At 37.2% G+C, this 21,384-nt stretch overlaps 1 protein-coding gene across 1 annotated transcript in view; it reads right to left on the reverse strand.

The window, feature by feature from the left end:
• The window catches only part of LOC306871840 (kin of IRRE-like protein 1), a 37,928-nt gene that overhangs the window by 14,026 nt on the left and 2,518 nt on the right, over positions 1-21,384 (reverse strand). The window contains exon 2 of the mRNA XM_079420028.1: positions 2,149-2,298. Within this exon, the coding sequence (XP_079276154.1) occupies positions 2,149-2,298 (150 nt within the window). The remainder of the gene's footprint in view (positions 1-2,148; positions 2,299-21,384) is intronic.

Genomic DNA, 21,384 nt, shown 5'->3' on the forward strand with positions numbered 1-21,384 from the left:
CTCGGCTTGTCAGATGGACATAACCGCTCATTCTCCATCTTCACCAGCTGCATGTCCTCCAGTACCAGAACCTATGCAAAGGTATACTAATCGCCTCTCACGCACTGAGTGTGATCCTCAGGCAATTTCATCTCACAAGCCCTCCTAAAACAGCTTGATTTACCCCGCCAGAGACAGGCCGAGCTGAAGATCGAGACTATACAGGGAAAACCGCTCAGGCGTGGGCACATCAAGTTCCAGTCTCTGCCGATCACTCTGCAAGTAGGCTGTCTTCATCAGGAGAGGATTTCCTTTCTGGTACTGGAGGGACCCACCGTCGATATCATCCTGGGACGCCCCGGGCTATCTCAACATTCCACCGAAGTCAGATGGGATACCAGCGAGATCCTCTGATGGAGTAAAACCTGCATCCAAAAATGTCTCTCCAACGTCCCTGTGCCCCTGGTTAGTAACCTGAAGCTCCAAGTTCATTCCACCCTAGTGGAGAGCCCCGAACCTCGTGAGGTTCCGACAATCCCATCTGACTACCTGGCGTTCCAGGATGTGTTCAGCAAATAGGCAGCCATGAAGTTAACACCGCACCGGCCATGGGATTGTGCCATCGACCTGCTGCCTGGAGCTATACTCCCCTTTCGGTTCGATACACATGTGTAACGAACAAATCGTTCCATTTTTTTAGGAAATTTAGACAATAAATGCCGTTTTGGCGCTCTTTGATGTGGCGCCACAGATAGCCGTATAGACAGAACGCCTCAGTTTAAACAGCAGCGTGGCGCTCGAGTGATCATCCTCTTTCCTACTAGTTTTAATGTGCAATATACATGAATGAACATTTCATATATATATATATATATATATCTCACGTAATCTCTCAATTAATGTTTCAACCACGAAAGACGTCATTAAAACAGCAGCATTTAATTTACCTCAGGCAAGTCATCAGTGTCTACAGCTCGTTATTTGCTAGAGAAATGAAGCCGAAATATTAAACTATTTTGCGAAAAATTTGACTATACTTAATTATATTTACTTTACCTGTTAGTGATGTCTTAATTATTTCATGTATATGTTTAAATAAATATTTTATGAAACAAGTTATGACTCTGTAAATTATTATATTTCAACAACAAATAGAAATTGTATTATTTAGAAGTTAATTTAAAAACAATTGAAATGTTTGCATACAATTTTTTAATTTGATGCTGATCATTATAGTTAAAAATAAATAGGCTAGTAATTGAATTTAAGTTTGGTCTCTGTTGTTAGGCCTAATTGTAACCTTATAGTAATGTAAAAGGGCTCCCTATAGTTTAGAGCAGAAGCTAAGGTAGATGTTTATCCCTAATAACATTTTAATTGTAATTGAATTTATTTAAAGAAATCTATTTATCTATGTATGTGTGTGTCTCTAATTTCAATGGTATGGATAATAAATGCTAGAGAAGAATTGTTAATCAATAGATTATGTTAACATTTACTAATACAATTTTTTAACTAACATGAATGATCAGGGTACAATATAACATATTAATATTTAATATTAATATATTTATTTTATTTAAAAATTACAATACATTTTTCATGGGTCAGTAGTGTTTTTTTTGTTTTGTTTTTGTATAATAAAGTTCAGCACTATTTTAGTTTTCAGTATGAGTATATTCAGTATCAATTTTAAAAACTATAGGTTGATTTACCGGTTATCTGGTCCAACCTAGTTATCGTTATTGGTAAAATCCACTATTGGTCAACCTTTAGTGTGTTGCTATGCAGTTGCTAAGCTGTTTTTGTGTTGCTATGTGATTGCTTAGGTATTCTGAGCGGTTTTTAGTGTGTTCATATGTGGAAGAATACAAAGATTAGAAAAATTTAAAAGTTAAGAGAATACAAAAATTTGAAAAAACAAACAAAAAACAAACCAGGAAACATGGAAAATAGTGAGAGATGACAGATGAAACTGAAAGAGTGTACAAAGAAAAACTGAAAAGTACAGAAAGAAAGAGGTTAAGCAGTTGCTAAAGCATCCTGGGATAAAAGTTAGAGAGAAACAAGCAAACATGGAAAACATGAAAGACCAAATATGAAGAGTAAAAAAGGGAAAAGCACATAAATAAATAAAGAAAGAAAGACAGAGCGCTGTGTATCACTGACCCCGGAGGTCTTCTCCGATGCCTAAGGCCAGTCCATCCTTGGTCCACTGCACAATGCCCGAATAGTTGAAGACCACGCAGGACAGGACCACCCTCTGGCCCAAAACCACTGACTGGTCTGCAGGCTCCTGAGAGAACCGTGCCGTCCGCACTGAAACACAACACACAGTCTTCAATTACTATCAATAATGTCATGTACAAGCATAACAATAACAGTACAATTACTGAAAGATCTGAGCCTCTAATTCAGTTTACATTGTGTTTGATGCAGTGAAGGTTAAAATGCAACAATATCATACACAAAACTTGAACCTGGTTTAATGAGTATTTAGCTGCATTAACATTCTGCTAAACTTCTCCTTTTGTGTTCCATGGAAGTCAGTCAGTCTATGGGACTTGACATGAGGGTGAGTCAATGATGAAAATTGATTTACAGAATTTCAAACTAAAACAGAGTAATAAAAGTTAATACAGTATGTGACAGACTAAACATAAGCAAGAATCGTAAGAGTCGGTGACTGAAACCGCAACATTACGCCTACATCCACTGAGCAGCTTCACTCTTACAATCACTCTTCTGAGTAAGTCAATGTGGTTCCTTGGAAGAAGAAACGTGTCCCTTGATACCGAATTCCAGACACATTTCTTCACCCGCAAAACATGGTATCCACCAGAGTCGCTCTCTTTCTCTGACACACAGGAGGATATTTGATACTCCAGACAAGCCCGAGTCTCCAGCTTGAAGAACTGACTTACAATGAAAGCTTTCATTCAGAGCCTGAGTTGTGGATCTTTAATTGGACTGAAATCAAGAATGTTTTAAATTAAGTAAGGACAACTCATATTTTCCCTGCACTCTTCTTTTCTTTGCTCAATGCTTCTCTCTCTCTTTCTTTCCTCCCTTTTTCCAAGTCCATCAGGAAGCAGTTTGCAACCTTCCTTGTTCTCTTTTCTTTCTTCCTTTAAAAAATGAAATTCTTGTTATCATTTTTATCCATCTTCACATTGTCGAATGACTTTCCTTCTTCTGTAAAACACAAAAAGAGAGCTAGTGAAGTGTGCCATTTTCTCTTTTCCATGCACTACAGTATAAGGAATGGGAACACTTGATGGGATAGTTCACCCAAAAATGTGTGTGTGTGCATGTAAATAATGTTAGAATTTCCATTTTTGAACTGAACTATCCCTTTAAGTTTAAAAGGTTGAAAATGACACATAATCAGAAAAGTACCATAAAAGTAGTCCATACAACTTGTGTTCTATACTCAAAAAACTTCAGTTATATGCATGAGAAACTGCCCAAAGTTCAGTGCCGTTACTGATCAGTCATCCTCTCCAGTGAGTTGAGAATGTCTCTAACCACCATATCATCATGTGAGTTGAACTTCAGAACCAGATGAGTCTGATTAATGAACAAATCGTTCAGTTTTTGTAAACCGGATCAACTGATTCAGGACTCAGTTATAAATGAATCACTAGGGTGGATGTCACGATTTTCAGTGAATATTAGAGCAACTTAAATTGTAGTTTGTTTCTATTGTAACTGACTTCAAACCAGTGTTGTTATTGTTAATTAAAACTAAAACTATTAAAAATAGTTTTCATTAATTAAAATAAAGATGAAATAAAATATAAATATTATATGAAAAACCTTAAACTTTTTTTAAATTAGAAAAAAAAAATAGAGTTTAAGGTACTATAATAGATATAATTAATACAAAAATAACACTAAATGTCTTTTTGTTTGTAAAAATAAAAACAAGAAAAAAATTGAAAAATAATGTTTTCATTAATTGAAATATAGTTAAAAAATAATATTATATATAATATTAAAATAACTGACTTGGCAACTATTTAAATAAATAAAAGCAAAATAACACTTTTTTTATGCAAACAAACTAAAAAAGACAAAAGCACATAACACAAATACAAAAATTAAAAGGGAAAAGTTAAAATATAACAACAAAAGACTATTCAAAATATGATTAAATGCTGTAATGGTAATGCTAAAACAACACAGTTTCAAACATCATGTCACATGGAGCACTTTTGTAATAATTTATAGTTCTTTAGCATCCATTATGAAGCCTCATTTAGCAGGGCTCCAGACAAAAAAATCGAGTAAGGAGCCATTGGCTCCTATAAAAGAAAAACTTAGGCGCCAAATTATTTTTTTAGGTGCCACAGAATAAAAGTGGTTTATTTTATTATTATCATTTTATTTTTCCCCCCTATTTTAACATTTCAATCATTTTGTCATGTGTTTATGTCTTATCTTTTCTAGGCTTTATCAGCATTTTAATCCATCTTGTAGATGATCAGGTCGACCGGGGGACTAAGGTTCACTTAAAGTGTGAATTAAATGTCTTTTACAACTTGAAATGTACAATCACAAAGAATTGTTTGTTACACAGAATCTGTACCAATATCATGGACCATAAGCATCACTTGTTAACTGAGTGCAGTGCATCCTATAAATGTTGTCACGTCTTTCACACATTCAGCCTGTTTTTCTTCATTAGTAAAATGCAATTTTATAGGAGGAGTTGAATCATGTACAACAGAATAAGTAAAAATATTAATATGCAACAGCGCATGAATATAGCAAAACGCTCCTCTTTATAGTTATTTTTCTAGCTGACTGATGAGTTTATGGACACTGAGTGGTTATTCTGAGGTAAATGTATTACAATGCAATGTTTACAAGCTTTATACATTTCCTCAGTTTGAAACACTGAAACACAGCTTTTACATAAAACATTTCAGTAAGTTGTACTATAGGCTTTCTTATTGCCTACCTTTTGATCATGTTCATTTCATACTATAGTAGTAAATCGAAATATATAATGGGTTCACTTGCTGCTTTAACTGAGGTGCTAAAGAGATCGCGCCTGAGCATTAAGTGCGATACTCTCCGCTCGCGCGATCCGGACGCATACACGGACCGTGTGGACGCGGGTACTGGTGTTTATATTACCGAAAGTGTGCGCTTGTGGTCCGCATTAAAGAGCATCCAAACCGCATAATTTGAATTTTGTAGCATTTTAAAGCTGATACTTTGTTTATTAAAAAGTAAGACAGCACAAAGCTTTTTGCGATTACTGGATGGCAAGTGCGCTTCAAATAACAGGAAGTCCATGCATTAACAGAACACAGCATATAGACTAAGATCTCGATAAGAAGATCGACCAGACAAGTGTAAATGCATCTGGTTGTTGAAACCACATATGGTAATTTTACTCCTCCCATAATATTAAAGTAATAGACGTGTGAGAGCGTTTTATAGGCTATATGGCATGTTATAGTCAGATATGACAGCGCAATGCAACAAGCATCACCGCGGATGAGTAGCGGAGTATTTCTTCAGCAAGCGACGCGCAAACTGAATGAACCTGAAAGTAAGCCGCAGACGCTCAACACACATTCTTCATTAAAAGTAGCGAGACTAGCCTATCTTTCCAGTGTTGATGCCGCGCGCTCTCTTGATATTGAAATTAGCTGATAATTAATAAAATTATCCATTGCTTTCATTGACGTGAACTCCGTTATATTTGCATATGAAGCGGGAATTGAAGAACGGATTTATATCCGTTTTGCGAAGACACATTTATGTGGCCAAGTGTAAATGGGGAAACGTTTTAACAAATCATATAGATATCCGATCAGAGAAAATGCATGAAGTGAGCAGGTGTAAACAGGCCCTTTCAGGTCTCTCTCACTGCGTTCAGCAGACTGTGTGCGGCAGAGACGAGGACTGTTTGAAACTCTTTTCCAGTAAAACTTTGATGCGCATCGTCTTATGTAAGTTTAATACGTGAACGTAACAAAAGATGTGAGCGCAAAACAATCGGGAAAAAAGTCCTTTCATGCAAATTATATATAGTCGCCAGTGGCGACCTCAGCAAAAACTTCACTCGCAAATTAATATTTTTGGTCGCAAATGCGACCATTTTAGTCGCAGTTTGGAGCCCTGTTTAGTAATATTGTATGGAAAAGATCACCCAGCAGTATTTCTCCTTTTGTGTTCCACCAAAGCCACGAGGGTGAGGAAATGATGACATAATTAACTTTCCCTTTAACTTCACATTCCTATGGGAGTCCCTGGTAACGCCATCATCTAGTTTGGGGCGATATTAACAAGAACAGCCATTACTTTTGATCCGTTTTGTCATTTTTGCGCAATTCCTATCCTATCGCGCAGTTTTCTATCCTTCTTGTTTAAATACATTTTTCTCTCCCCAGCTCTGCCTTCTATTTCTGTGGTCTTCCTCTCTGGTTGGAGGGGGTTTGGAGACATGCTGTCACAATCCATTTATCACATTAAATATCAGCCCTCTAGCCCTCTAGCCCTCTCTTGTTCTCTCGCTCCCTCTCTCTCGTCTCTCATCCCTCCAGCATTCCTCTGTAGGTCCCCATCTCTCTCAGTTTCTTAACAACTGGCATATGCCCACTCATCCCCCATTAGGGGTGGGCGATATGGGAAAAATATCATATCATGATTTTTTTTAGAAATATCACGATTCACGATTTTATCACGATTCTTTGTCATGTTGGTTTTACTATTTTGGTTTTACAAGTTTTCTGAGCATTACAGCCAAACTAGAAAGACAAAGCCTTTTAAGGTAACAAAAACAAAAAAAAAGACATGGCAGATATTTAGGCCAAAGTGGGCGAAGATAAAAATCTTTGTCATCATTTTATCTTTCTGATTAAAAAATAAGAACAAAGATACACATTACAAATACACATAATATACAAATAAAACAAACATTGCTTTATTTTCAGGTACAATAGGTGTATTTAGCAGGAGCATTCAATGAAATTGAATGAACAAATATAAAAATAAAACACTACATAGACTGATTCCTAAAGCAACTGTGTTAAAGTTTTTCAGTCAAGAATAGTGAGTGATTTTTCTCTTTGCGTTTTGTTGTTTTGTTAACGTTAAATGAATAGTTCCCCCCAAAACTAAAGTCATCTGTCTGTCAATTCTGTCATAATGTTTTATTTTTATACCATCATTTACTCAAAAGTTGTTTTAAACCTAATTGAGTTTCTTTCTTCTGCTGAACATAAATGCTATTTTGAAGAAGGTGGAAAACCAAACAGTTGCTGGTCCACAGTGACTTCCATAGGATTTTTCTTTCCTATTATCAAAGTCAACGTAGACCAGCAACTGTTTGGTTACCCTCATTCTTCAAAATATCTTATTTTGGGTTCAGCACAAGAAATTAATAGAGGTTTGGGAAACATGTGAGTGAGTAAATAATGACAGAAATTAAATTTTAGGGTGAACTATCCCTTTAATTACAGACGACAGCATGTTTAGTGTCCTGTCCCTTTAAGACCTGCATGCATCTAATATACAGGCACACATCTGTTTCTCTCTTCTATTTACTTTTATTTTAGAGATAACCAACTGAGTCTGTATATAAACCTTGTGTGTTTTGACAGTATTAGCGCAAAAGATAAGTTAGATGAGTAATCTGGCGCTGTTAGACAGGCTTTGTAGTGCGCGTGCTTCAGGTGTATGCGCTCAGAAAAAGCGCACGTCAGACCAGCGCGCGAATGAAACATTTAACCAGCAAGGCTCGTGTGCAAATAATGTACTTTTGCGATCGCGAATAAGTGCAGTGTCCTGTCAGAGTAACTCTACTGCTGTATGTCGTGTTGTACAGTATTGGCTGTGTCCAAATTCAGGGTCTGCATCCTTCGGAGTACTCATTTGAAGGATGTTACGTCACAGCGCCGCAACGAAGGCTGTCCAAATTCGTAGGATCCTTCAAATGCGGTCCACAAATACGTCCTCCTTTTCCCCGAATTGGAAGGATGGGTGTGGTGGATCCTTTCCCGTCCTACCTATCCCATAATTCTTTTCGGCAGAGCGTAATGGCGGACGAAGCGAGCGGTAGCGGAGTGGGAGAGGAGTTTCTCTGACAAAACAAGCTAAAGTTTATGCTTCGGCTTAATGAATTTGTAGGAGAAATTAGTAGAATACTTAAAAACAAATAAAAATAGGCTATAATGGCTTACCTGGATGTGACTGTCTTGTAGTCTGATATAAAAAACTCTCCGACAACGAGCAAAGAAAGTATTTAATTTATTTAATTGCTTTATTTCTTCCAAAAGAATTAAAATGAGGAGAATAACTCTTTGTTTGTCCATTTTCCCGCTTCTTGCTTGGCGCTGTCACGGTTGCTAGGCGACAGGATATGAGCAACGGGTAAGGGAGGGAACTGAAAGAAGGGTAGCTAGGCTGTCCAAATTCACAAACACCGACTTCCGGGTTTTGCGGACGTCGGAGGATCCCTCCTCCTTCAACCGGGTAGGAAGGATCCTAAGGAGAATGCAGACCCTGAATTTGGACACAGCCATAGAGACGGAGGCGCCAGAACTGTATTTGACAATGTGCGCTGTAGCACGATACTACGATATTTCTTCAAAAGCAGATCGTGGAGACCAGTGGCGGCTGGTGAAAAATATTTTAGGTGTTTGTGCGGGGGTCTGGGGGCTCCTCCCCCATAAAAAATTTAATTTCATAGATGTGATTTCCTGCATTCTGGTGCATTTTAGGCCACCCATGTCCCTTGCTTATACCAATAAAATAACTCAAACCAGTCAATACCAATGGTCTAAAAAGACAATATTATTTGAACTGCCATGTAGAAATCAACAGTTTCACAGGCAATGATAATGAACAAGTTGCATGTTTATTATGCTCTGTGTCCAGATAGAAAAAGTGCAAACGCATAACGATAAATTATTATAGGAAATACAACAATCTAGTTCTTTAATCAATCCCCAGCTGTAGACTACATATCTTTAAAGTTCACTGTAGACAAATTGGATAATGGATAACAGTCTGTGTTGATACTAGAGAAAGAGAGAAGGCTCTCAAAGAAAGGGTGGGACAACATTCTTGAAGAACACCAAGTATGAGAAGAAAAATTATTTTAACATTTTAACTAGTATGAAACGCAGTAATCCAGCTCAGAACTTCGAAACAAAAAAAGCAAAGCAAACATACAGTTACATTCCTATTGAGATCACTATTTTAATGGCAAATGTGTGTGAAACGTGGTGTGTGACTGTGAGTGAGAGAGAGAGACTGAGTAAGAGAATGACAGCATAAAAATGAATACGCTATATTCACTCAAAATTGTGGCAACAGATTACAAGCAATATTATTAAATACATTTAACAAATTAGAATTGAGTAATAATTAATCTAATTAATTCCTTAAAAGTTAACCATTTAAAATGAGTCAAATTTACAAAAAATGTTTTTAAACAAAAATATCTGAATTAAGAATTCTTTCTCTTTTTTATTTACATTAATGCTACTCGACGTCGCCGGCGCTGCCATACTGCACTCGCACTCCTCTGAGGTAAATGTCCCGCGCAGCAGGTGCACTGCTCTAATCTTGGTACTAGGGGCGATATTTTCAGAGCCCCCAAACCATAAAATTCGACGACGATGATTGGCAAAATATAAACTTTTTTGCGTAGCAACAGGGGAACCATTGGCTTAAATTCCAGCACTGTAGGGCTGAGCGAACTGGCGCCCAGGGAAGACAGCCTATTGGCTACTACTACACCAACATGAAGTGAATGCAAATATCATTCTGGAGAGTTCTAAACACATTCTAAAGTAACACCATTAATAGCATGTCATTAACACAGATTATTTTTCAAAATTAGAGATTATTAAAAATGTATTATTAAATAAAAAAATAAATAAAAATAAAAAACTGGCAGGGAGGTCGGCGCCCCAGCGCCCTCTATGGGCGAGCCGCTGCTGGTGGAGACATTTTTATCGTCCACGATCAAAAATCGTCATATCGCACACCCCTACCCCCCATGATCCCTCTCTCTCGCTCTCTCTCGCTCTCTCTCCATGCCTGTTTCCTCTCCTTCTCGTGCAACATCCGTGATCAATTTAATGAAGGCAAACAAGAGGAAACAATGGTCTAATGACCATGAAAAACATAATATATTCTGTAGGATAATACAGTTAATGTGCTACTGTGGCATCTCAAACTCCTTTGTGTCATCCTCTTTGAATTTCAAAAAATAATTCATTCACCAAAAACTGAACATTTCAGTTTATTTACTCAACTTTATGTCAAAGCAAACCTGTACGACTAACTTTCTTCTGTAGAAACAATCTTGCTATTTTACAAAATCACTTTAGGTAATTGAAATGAAGCTGAACCAAAAATATAAACATTATATAAACAGCTAAATTTATAAAAAAAAAAATATATATATTTTTATTTTTTAAATAAAATATGACTAATAAAATTAACATAATAAAATGACTAACAATAAGAATAAAAAAAGTGTGTAAAGCAGTATGTCAAATGAGTAGTATTCATGAAACAGTAGGTGAACAATATGCGGATCCAATATCCACTGAGACTCTTAGATGTGCAGCCAAAGGACACTTTGCTATCCCATTAGGCCACTGGAGCCCAGGAGCTTTCAGATTCAAAAAGTAAAAAAAAAAAAAGTAGAACAGATTCGAGCTGCTTTTTTAATTGCAATAGGTACCAACAAAGATATTCCTCATGGTTTAATTGTACTTGTTTACTCTTTAATGTTTAACTGTTTTTTATTCAGCAAAATTATTAATTAAATAACTAAATTGGTAACCTCACACACTGGAATGAATTATATCAGTATATTTGTACTGTTTGTACAGTAAATTTAATTGGCAACACTATAATTAATTATAGTGTACTTACAGTATTGCTCTGCATTTAGCAGTGTAAAGGTGATCAGTATAGAGCAGGATAAGATACTTCACCCAAAAAAAATTGTTTTTTTTCTTCTTCTGCAGAACACAAAAGAAGATTTTTTTTCTTCAAGAAGACTTTTTCGCCAACATTGGACCACATTGACTTTCATTGTATAGATTAAAAAAAACACAGAGAGAAATTTTTCAAAACATATTTTGCTGATCTGCTGAAAAAAATCATACATGTTTGAAACGACATGAGGGTGAGAAGGAAAAATTAAATGATGATGATTTTTTATTCTTGAGCGAACTATATATTTAACAGCTTGTCACACTATATGTGGTAAGTTGTCAAAAACATGCCATTATTTAACTGTCAACCATCCGTTTTCACTTGTAAACGGTGCTTGACCTGTGCATATTTCTCTCCTGATTCCGACGTGACAACTTTGGATGGATTTGTTTATTATAAACGTGCAGTTTTTCACTGCACAAGACATTAATTGATGTACTGTTGTGTGGATCACTTTTGGATTATTGTGGTGTTTTTATCAGCTGTTTGGACTCTAATTCTGACGGCACCCATTCACTGCAGAGGATCCATCAGTGAGCAAGTGATGTACTGCTAAATTTCTCCAAATCTGTTCCAATGAAGAAACAAACTCATCTACATCTTTTGGCCTAAGGGTGTATACATTTTCAGTAAATCTTCATTTTGTGCGAACCAATCCTAGTAGTTCACATAGTTCAAGCTTTCAAGTCTTCATTATATATTGCTAACTTTTGCTTAAATGCATGTCAGTGTTGTTTTATTCTGTTCACTTGCTTACCCAATGGCTAGAGCAAAAAATCATTGTAATTTTAAATTGGATGAGAGATTTCACTACATTATACATTTTGGCTCAAACCCTAATATTTACTGAGATATAACGCTTCTGACAGCTTCCTATTTGACAACTAGCCCCGGTCTCCCCTATAAGTGTTCACTGCATGAGCTTTTTATTTATGAATCAACCAAAAGGAAACAAAAAAAGGATGATAGAAGAGAAAGAGGAAAGGGGGAAGAGAGAAAGACACAGGGGAGATGAGGACAGAAACACAAATACAGTGATGGAGAGAGACATGGCTGGAGAGGGAGTAAAAGGCAACTAATGAGAGAGGTCCTGAGAGAGCGATAGAGGGCTTATATAGTTTTCATTATGTGGGTTATGCTGCAGTGACAAATTTAGAGTGTCCTGATTTTCTTGAGTCACTGATCCCTGGGTACCAGCAGTAGTCCGTGCCACACTGCCAACGTCCTGACCGCACAAAGACGTGGTGTCACACACACACACACCGACCACACTTACACACCACACTCGTGTCAGGAACGCACCACTTGACCGACCTGAGAGAACAGCCTCTCATCGAGGGATCACCGGATCGCAAACCCAGCACACCAGCAAATTCAATTCTGTCAACAAACATAAATCCTGAAGATTATCAGTTTGCACTCCAGGACTAACTGGATCCAATGGAACGCCTTTGGATGTGTGCGTTACAGTACGAAAATATTCAAATGCGCTGCAAAGACTGAGATGATGTCATTTTAAATATAAACCCCTTCATGAATAGAGATAAAAATGGATAAGCTCGACCCCTTTCCCATTAACTAGAGAGAACTCTGTGGAATATATATTGAAAAGGGAGATCTTTAATGCATTTTAAAAAAATGTTTTCCATTATAAATGTATATTCTTTCATGAAATACATTAACCTATTTTGGAAGCATAATTACATTAATTAAATAAATAAATAAAATTAAAATGATCAAAATTAATTGAGTTTATGCATTAAACAAGAACAAATATCAACTAATGAGATAAGAAAAATAAGCTTGTTTTCTCTTTGAATAAATTAATTTTTTCTTATTTAATTTTGATAATTTTTCAAAAAACAAGACATAATACCTTATGTCATTTTGCTTGTATCTTAATTGAAGAGTGTTTAGATATTTGGACTGAAAACAAGACAAAAATAGTAAAGATTTTTTTTTTTTTCCCAGTGTTGGGAAAATAAACTCTAAAAACTTTAATAATTAATGTTTTTATTTATATATTGTATTCATTTTAGTTATGTATTTTGTACAAGATATTACGGCACTGTAATTAGTTTTAAAAGTATTTATTTATTTATTTTTGTAAAATTACCCAGTGACATTTTGCTTATATCTCGATTTAAGAATGTTTAGATATTTGTATTGGAAAAAAGACAAAAATATATTTTTTTGCAGTGTTGTTAAATAAATTATGATATTGTACTGTTTTGAACATTACATAAGTAAGAACTACACGCTCTAAGGCTAAAAAAATATTAATTCACTGTAATTTGTTTTAATATACACAAAAATTAAGGTATCTGGAAATAGCATTGATGGTGTCCCATCACATCTTACTGGTTCATTTCTTCCATTCTTTTACTACCAGTTAAACAATTACCCAATGTTTTTCAAGATGGCAAATGAGAATGGAAGACAAAAAAAAGACTGTCCCCATTACCTTCCCTGGCATACTTTAATCAAAACAGACCCTTCGAGGTAAAAATCCTAGATACAAGTAAAAGCAGCACTGTCACAACGTCAGACAAAAAGAGCCGAGCTGTTCAAACTCCTCAGTGCGCATGCAGCATGACGGACCAGACACTTGTGTGACTTCATGCGCTAGCCGCTCTCAGACAACAAAGGAGTGTGTCTGGGCAAGGAATACGTCACCTGCTGCGGTCAAGGTGCCTGTGCCGGAGCGACAGGAAAACGAACATCTGACACCTCGACAAAGAACAGACAGCCACTTTCAATGCTTTGGATGCTCAAAAGATTTTATTGGCCATTTCTGATTTCAGATGTCGCTGGCTCGTTCGACCGCTCTTTGCATTGCTGTCATTCATAAATTAGCACCATATAATTTATTAGTGCACATAAAGCTGTCATAATCATTACATCCGTCCTGTTTTTAATGCATCCTAAACAGTAACTCTCTCCATGCCTTTTTTCATCCCCTGCTCTCCAACCAATCAGGCACTTTCACTGGCTCGTAGTGTTGCGTCCCCATAGCAACAGCTGACGTATGCAAAAAAGTACCCCAAAAGTTTTTTTTGCTTGTTTGCAGGCATGTGTGTGTACACGTGTGTGGTTTGCTTGTGTCTTTGTGCTTTAAACAGTTAAATAAATGGCCACTTGAATACATGTGCGTATATGCATGTTTGTGTGTGTATGCATGAGAATGCACGTGTTTGTCTGTGCATGAGGCCTCCTTGTGCTTCTTTAACATTTAAGCACTTAAATGTACTTTAAAACATTTAACCGGACCGATAAATGTGCATTTAGTAACAGTTAATTGTCCAGTTAAACCTACCCAATGTTTTTCGAAGATTGCACTTAATGCATGTGTGTAAATATGTTTGTATGTGCATGTTTATGTGTGTATTTGCTCACTTAACATTTAAACGGTTTAGTAAATGTGCCTTTTAACATTTAAACAATCAAAAAAAATAGATTTTTAACATTTCAACAGTTAAATAAATGTCCAGCTAAACCATACCCAATGTTTTTGAAAATTACGATTAAGAATGCATGTGTATGTATGCATTTATGTGTGTTTTTGCATGTGCAGAAGGCCTCCTTATGCCTTTTTAACATTTGTAAAACGTTAAATAAATTAGATTTGTAACATTTTAACAGTCAAATAAATGTACTTTTAACATCAAACAGTTAAATAGATGTCCAGGTAGACAATTACCCAGTGTTTTTGAAGATTACTGTTGAGAATGCATGTGTGTGTGTGTGTGTGTGTGTGTGTGTTTACATGTTTATGTGTATGCATGACAGTGCATGTGTTTGTGAGTGCAGGAGGCCTCTTTAACATGTCAGCATTTACATAAATGTTCTTTAAAAATGTAAATAGTCAGATTAATGTTTTTAACATCTAAACAGTTAAATAAATGTCCAATTAAATCATGCCCAATGTTTTTGAAGATTACAATTGAGAATGCATATGTGTGTGTGTGTGTGTGTGTGTGCATGCATTGCATGAGTTTGAATGTGCAGCAGACCTCCTTATGCTTATTTAACATTTAAACAGTTAAATATATGTCCAGTTAGACAACTTCGCAATGTTTTTGAAGATTACAATAAAGAATGGATGTGTATGCATTGCATGTGGAGGAGGCCCACAGTTGAATAAATGTGCTTTTTAACATTTAAACAGTCAAAAGTGGGAACAACTGCAATGAGAAAATGGTCAAGCAAAACCTAAACCACCCAGACAGCCTGTTTTTAGCATTACTAGCTAACCGTGTACAAGCACTTTGCTTTGTTATGTACAGGTTTGTGTGTCCCTTTCCTTCATCAACATTTCCTCATGTCATCTCTTATTTGTCTGCAGCCTCATCCGACGCTTTCCCTCCATCATCTTCCCGCTTTGCTCCTCTCGATTCGCCCTTGCCATTCCTGACAGCGAGGAGAAACACCTCTTTCCCCGTGTCGCTCTCTCATTCGCATCTCCCTCTTCACACCTCTCTCTCTCTCTCTCCCCTTGTCCTTTTCTCCCCTCCATCCCTCTTTCCTCTCCTTCTCGCTCTTTGTCCCTCTATCCGTGCAGCCCAGCGTTGCTATAGAAACCGATCTATTTGAAATAGGAGGGAAGGAAAATTATTTTCTCGCTTCTTCCCCCATTTCGCTCCATTCTCGGCCACCGGGTCTCATCTCCTGCAGCATTTATACAGTTGATTTTAACATTATTTATTTGCGCGAATAGCTGCTGGAGCTATTGTTGCCATGACTACTGTGGGAACATTGACATAATATTACATACAGTGACCATGGCAACCTCAAAGATCATCAGCAGAGCGCTATGCTAATGCTTGGATGGACTGTCCACTTCCAGTGTGCCAAGGCTTGAATTATTACCTAATACCTCACAGACATCCTTTTAATGCACTAAATATTTGGCTTTCCAAACAAATATCAAGAGGCTGGGAATGCCAGATGTGTTTTGTGTGTGCGTATGTGTGCACGCATATGAGGGAACACGCACAATCTGACATTAAACTTGCTCTCAGAAGATAGAGAGAATGTATTGATGTTTCATCATATGCCTTTTATTTTATGACTTTGATGTACTTTGATGCAAACGAATGGAAATCACTAGTCATATAAAAAGCAAGCGTTCTACTCAACTGTGGGAATCTCCTTCAATGCCCATCTAAAGATGAGTAACGCTGATGAGTAACTAGCCAGGGGTCATTTATGTCTGACTGATTTTTACACACTCCTAATGTATTCATCACTAGATCCAAGTCAACTTAAAATGCAACGTTCACAACATATTTTACTTCAGACAGAAAATGTAACCCATTTATGAGTGATTTTTCCTATTTAACTAAGAAATTAGGGCAGGACTTCATTTTATCATTTGGTAATAAAGCACAGCTTGGTTTCTAAAGTATTTTTCCCACAGGGATTTAAAAATAATTTGAGAGTTGCAAAGAGTTGTAAATGAAACAAACCAAATCAACTGGCTTACGAGGTGAATTGCAACATTACAGACTTTTTTTCCAAGCAAACATTTCCGCAAAATATGCACACACAAAAGTATTTATGACAGACTTTTATTTCATGCAGTGTGTCATGAAAGTGTTGTGGCGCAATTTTTAATTTTTTGGGGCAATTCTTTATTTTTTTTGGTAAATTGAAATATGGAAACACGTCAATTTTGCAAAAACTCCTATATAGGGCTGGGCGATATATCGCATGCGATTGTCATGCGCATCTCGTCAGTAAAGCCGGTTCCAGCATTAGCGGTAAATCTCCATCACCTGCTTTCAAATGGAGTGGCATTTAATACACAGAGCCGTAGTTTACTGACAAGCTACACAATATCGCGTTCATTATCGAATGCGATTCATCTGTGATAATGAACGCAATATTGCGTAGCTTGTCAGTTTTTCGGCCAACTCGAAAAAGAAATATAACACAAAACTGCAAAAGAAACTGGTTTTTTTTTTCGCATTTACAAGTCACCTAGCATACGTAAAAGTCACGACCAGTCTTTAGTAAAACACTTTAGTGTTTTAGTCACATATCGGTTAATGGAAACGGCGTTGATTTGCAATAGGCTTTTTTATCGACAAAAATGAATGGAATTTTTACTTCCGGAACCCAACTGCACTCCATTGACTGAATAGTGGGTGTCACATACCAGAAGTGGCTGGAGGAGTAGTAGTTGTTTCAGAAGTGAAGCAAGTTACTAATGCATTAAGTAAGGAATAATTGACGACGGGCCGTTGAATTATAAGAAAAATAATGCACACCCGAGGTGGTGATGCGGCCACGACGCGAAGCGGAGTGGCCGTTACACCTCGGGTGTGCATTATTTTTCTAATAATTCAACGGTCCGGAGTCAATTATTCCGCTTATACTACGGTTGCCACACCTCAAGACATCGATCAGATTATATATTTCAAGGGATTCGTCCGGTTTTTCTACTTAAATCGCTATTGTGAGTAGGATTATTTCTTCCGCATCTCATCCAACGACTCTTTTGCTAGTTCCAAAACGTCATTTTAAAGCTGGCAATGGAGGCTTGAGCCGTTGATAGCAGACTAATGCAGTTAATAATGAAGTTATTAGAAAGAGAGCGAGAGAGACAGAGACACAGAGAAAGAGAAACAGAGAGAGAGAGAGAGAGAGAGAGAGAGAGAGAGAGCTTGTATGAATTAGGCTACCTCTGTGTGTCCCTCAACAGTGTTCTGAAGCACCGTCTCTAAACTGTAAGTCTGCTTTAAGATGCAGCGCTGTTATTACCTCGCTAGTGAGAAATGTCATGTGTAGCCTTTAAGTTGCTACACTAGGCTAACTGATAAAATCGTCAGGGCAGCGCTGACAACGATGCGAAGTGATATGGAACTGTAATGCGGTCAAGAAAGCTGCCTGGAACTACGTTCGCCGTGCGTTTCCCTGAAAATAATTGCACACCTCAGAACGTTCGTCAGCCAATCAGATTCAAGCATTCAACGGCCCCGTAGTATAATGCATATTAATGCATTAGGTATCAAAGTAACAGTGAACAACACTTAACATTTAGTAATCTAGATTAATGTTAAAGAATGTTGGTAACCAAACAGTTGACAGGTACCCACTGATATTTATAGTATTTGGTTTGGTCTGTTTGGTTACCAAGATTCTTCAAAATATCACATTTTGGGCTCATCAAACTCGTAGAGGTTTGGAGGGTGAATAAATGACAGAATTTCCATTTTGGGTGAACTATCCCTTTTTTGGATTAACTTGCAGTAATGACTGATCGTCGATAAGCCCAAGAACATGTGTTAGGAAAGTCAAAGGGGCCATTTTGATTTCACATTGACTTTAGTGTAGAAAAAAAAAAACATTTACAATGCATCTATGTATTGAGTCAGCACCAGAACAGCTAGCGTTTACATTTTGGTCCACAACCTCACCGGGTGACCGCTAATAATGCTTTTGATGCAGAATGCCTCGCTGTCTCCCCAACTGTGAATGGCTTTTATTCGGCTGGCAAATTTGTCGATCAGCCCTCCCTGATTTGAAAACTTCAGAGAATGAGAAATGACATCACCATCATCATCAGCCACATTCCATTGCAGTGGGGGAGGGGAAGTGGTGGAAGGGGTGTCTGAAAAACTCCACACACACACACACACACACAACAGAGGAGAATCTCATCAGTGTCTACAGTAGAGTGGCCTCTTCTTCATGCACTCTCTTTTAATTCATGTGCTTCTCCTCTCTCTCTCTCTCTCTTTTTTTTTTTTTCCTCTGTCCCTGTTTCCCTCTCCCATTCCGTGACCCCTCCCCCTCTCCTCAGACTACAGGAATGTAAGAAACACATCTGGAACTTATTAGAAAGAGGGAAGGGGGAAAACGAACTGGGGGATGGAAAGAGGGAGAAGGGAAAAATGAGAAGACTGAGGGAGTGAGGAACAACAAAAGAATGAAAAGCAGAGTGAGGGCCAGAACAAGGGGCCACTCGACAAAACCATTTCTGGAAAGAAAGAGATGTGCAATGCAGGAGCGAGGACCAATTGTAAATTTAAATTGTGGCATTATTTACTTGCCATCATGTCGCTGCAAACCTTTCTTTCTACTGCAGAACTCAAAAGGTGAAATTATGAAAAAAGTTAGGGTTGGTTTTTGTCTCTTGCAAAGAATGGGAACTTGAGCTTTCAACTTCACAAACACAATTTAAAAGTGTCAAAAGTAGTCTATATGACTCAACATGTAGAAGTGCTGTTATAATGGAGCTAATACAGTCTCCAAGTGTTAAGTACTACTGGGTTATCTACGTCAGACTTTGCAAAAAAAAAAAAAAAAAAAAAATCTAAACTGCAGCATTTACATGACATTTTAAAAATACAAATTATTCATTTCTGATTGAAATACAACTATCCGAATCAGATGAGAACGAATCATTCAGCTGAGTTCAGTGAACCAGATCAACTGAATCATTGAAAAGAACTAAACTGACTAGATAAAGAATACTATTCGCAATTCAAACATCATTTTTATGGTATTTTATGATGTTTTTGCACCCTTTTGAAAGCTCTAGTCACTCTTGTTGTATAGAAAAAAATTCCAGTTCATTCCTCAAATTCTCCTTTTATGTTCTACAGAAAAAAAAAATTCTGGAAAAAAGTTCAGAATGATGTGAAAGAATTTTCATTTTAGTTTAACTATTTCTTTAAACAGCACAAAATAACAGCTAATTCTGACAAAACACAATGTGAATGAATGAAAGGCTGTTCATGTGAAGGGAAACATGACATGTTCAAAATCGTTTCAATGAGAAGGGATGTGGGAGCCCCTAAAAGAGGCGAGGGGGGTTCAAAGATCCTCGCCTAAGCCAGCCTTTGAACTTTTCCCCCCTCATACTCATTGGAAACAAGAGAAAGAAAGAGATCGGAGAAGAGAGGGTGCGAGCCACCCCCTAAAACAACAACAAAAAGAAAACTCCAATCTTTGTCAATTCAGTCCCTCAACTTCACCCACCTGTCCCCAGTGCTGTCTTTTTTTACAGGCTCACCTCCAGACACAACGACACCCACAAACATACTTGCTTGAAGTTGCTTCCATTTGAAAAAAAGAAAATCTACATATTTTCATAATCGACTAGTCAGTGGGTTGCCTGAACAATGAATTGGTGAGAGATGGTTAGAGAGCCGGACTCGTAATCCAAAGGTTGTGGGTTCGAGTCTCGGGCCGGCAGGGATTGTAGGTGGGGGGAGTGAATGTCCAGCGCTCTCTCCACCCTCAATACCACGACTTGAGCAAGGCACCGAACCCCCAACTGCTCCCCGGGCGCCGCAGCATAAATGGCTGCCCACTGCTCCGGGTGTGTGTTCACGGTGTGTGTGTGTTCACTGCTGTGTGTGTGTGTGTGTTCACTGCTGTGTGTGTGCACTTTGGATGGGTTAAATGCAGAGCACGAATTCCGAGTATGGGTCACCATACTTGGCCGTATGTCACTTCACTTCACTTCAATAAGTAGCAAAATTTATTTTCTTCCATATTGTGACACATTTGAGTAAAACGGATTACAGAAAAAGAAAAAATGTAGGGTGGGAACTTGGTTTTGTCATCGGTTGTTGATTGGATGGAGGCAGAGCTGAATACGAACTTGCAACTGATTGTAAGAAAGAGGCAGGGTTTAAGCAGACTAAATGACTGGAGAAGTCCAAAATGCATCACCAGAGTAGTCTGTAATTTTCCCTGAAAAATTTTGTCATGACAGTCTGATTAAGAAATATAAGGTCAAAACGAAACATACAAACAAAACATGAACTGAAACCTTTTATTTTAAAAACCTTGAAAGATAATGCTTTCCATTACTACATATTAAACTAAAGATACAAAGCAATGGCTTAATAAGATCTCATCTCATTCCAAAATAAAAATTCTGTCATCACCCTCATGTTGTTATAAATCTGTATGGCTTTCTTTCTGTGGAACACACAAGAAGATAGTTTGAAGAATGTTGGTAATCAAACCGTTTCAGTTTACAGTGACTTCTATTGTACGGACAAAACAAAAAAAAGACATTTCTTAAAATATCTTTATGCTCCACAGAAAAAAGAAAGTCATACAGATTTGGAAGGATTCACCCAAAAGTTTTATTTCTAGTAATATTTACTCTCTCATGAGAAACAGGCTGAAAGTTTTATGCTGAAACCCTCTGCAGAAGGTCTGAAATCTCATTCTCAATTGTGCTCAGATCAAAATGGTGAATCAATGTGTCAAATAAATGACACAAGACAGTGTTTGAAGATGCGCAATGGACAATGAGACCAAAATTTGACTCCTTACCAATTTCAGTTCTTTTACAAAGCTATCATGTGGTTTGAAAATGGCCAAATGTCAAACAGTTTATGGTGTCTTTGTTGCATTGAATGAAAATGATTAAAAAAGTGTTCCATGAAAAATAGTTTT

This window comes from Barbus barbus (assembly GCF_936440315.1).
Source record: "Barbus barbus genome assembly, chromosome: 1".
In the NCBI taxonomy this organism is placed as follows: domain Eukaryota; kingdom Metazoa; phylum Chordata; class Actinopteri; order Cypriniformes; family Cyprinidae; genus Barbus; species Barbus barbus.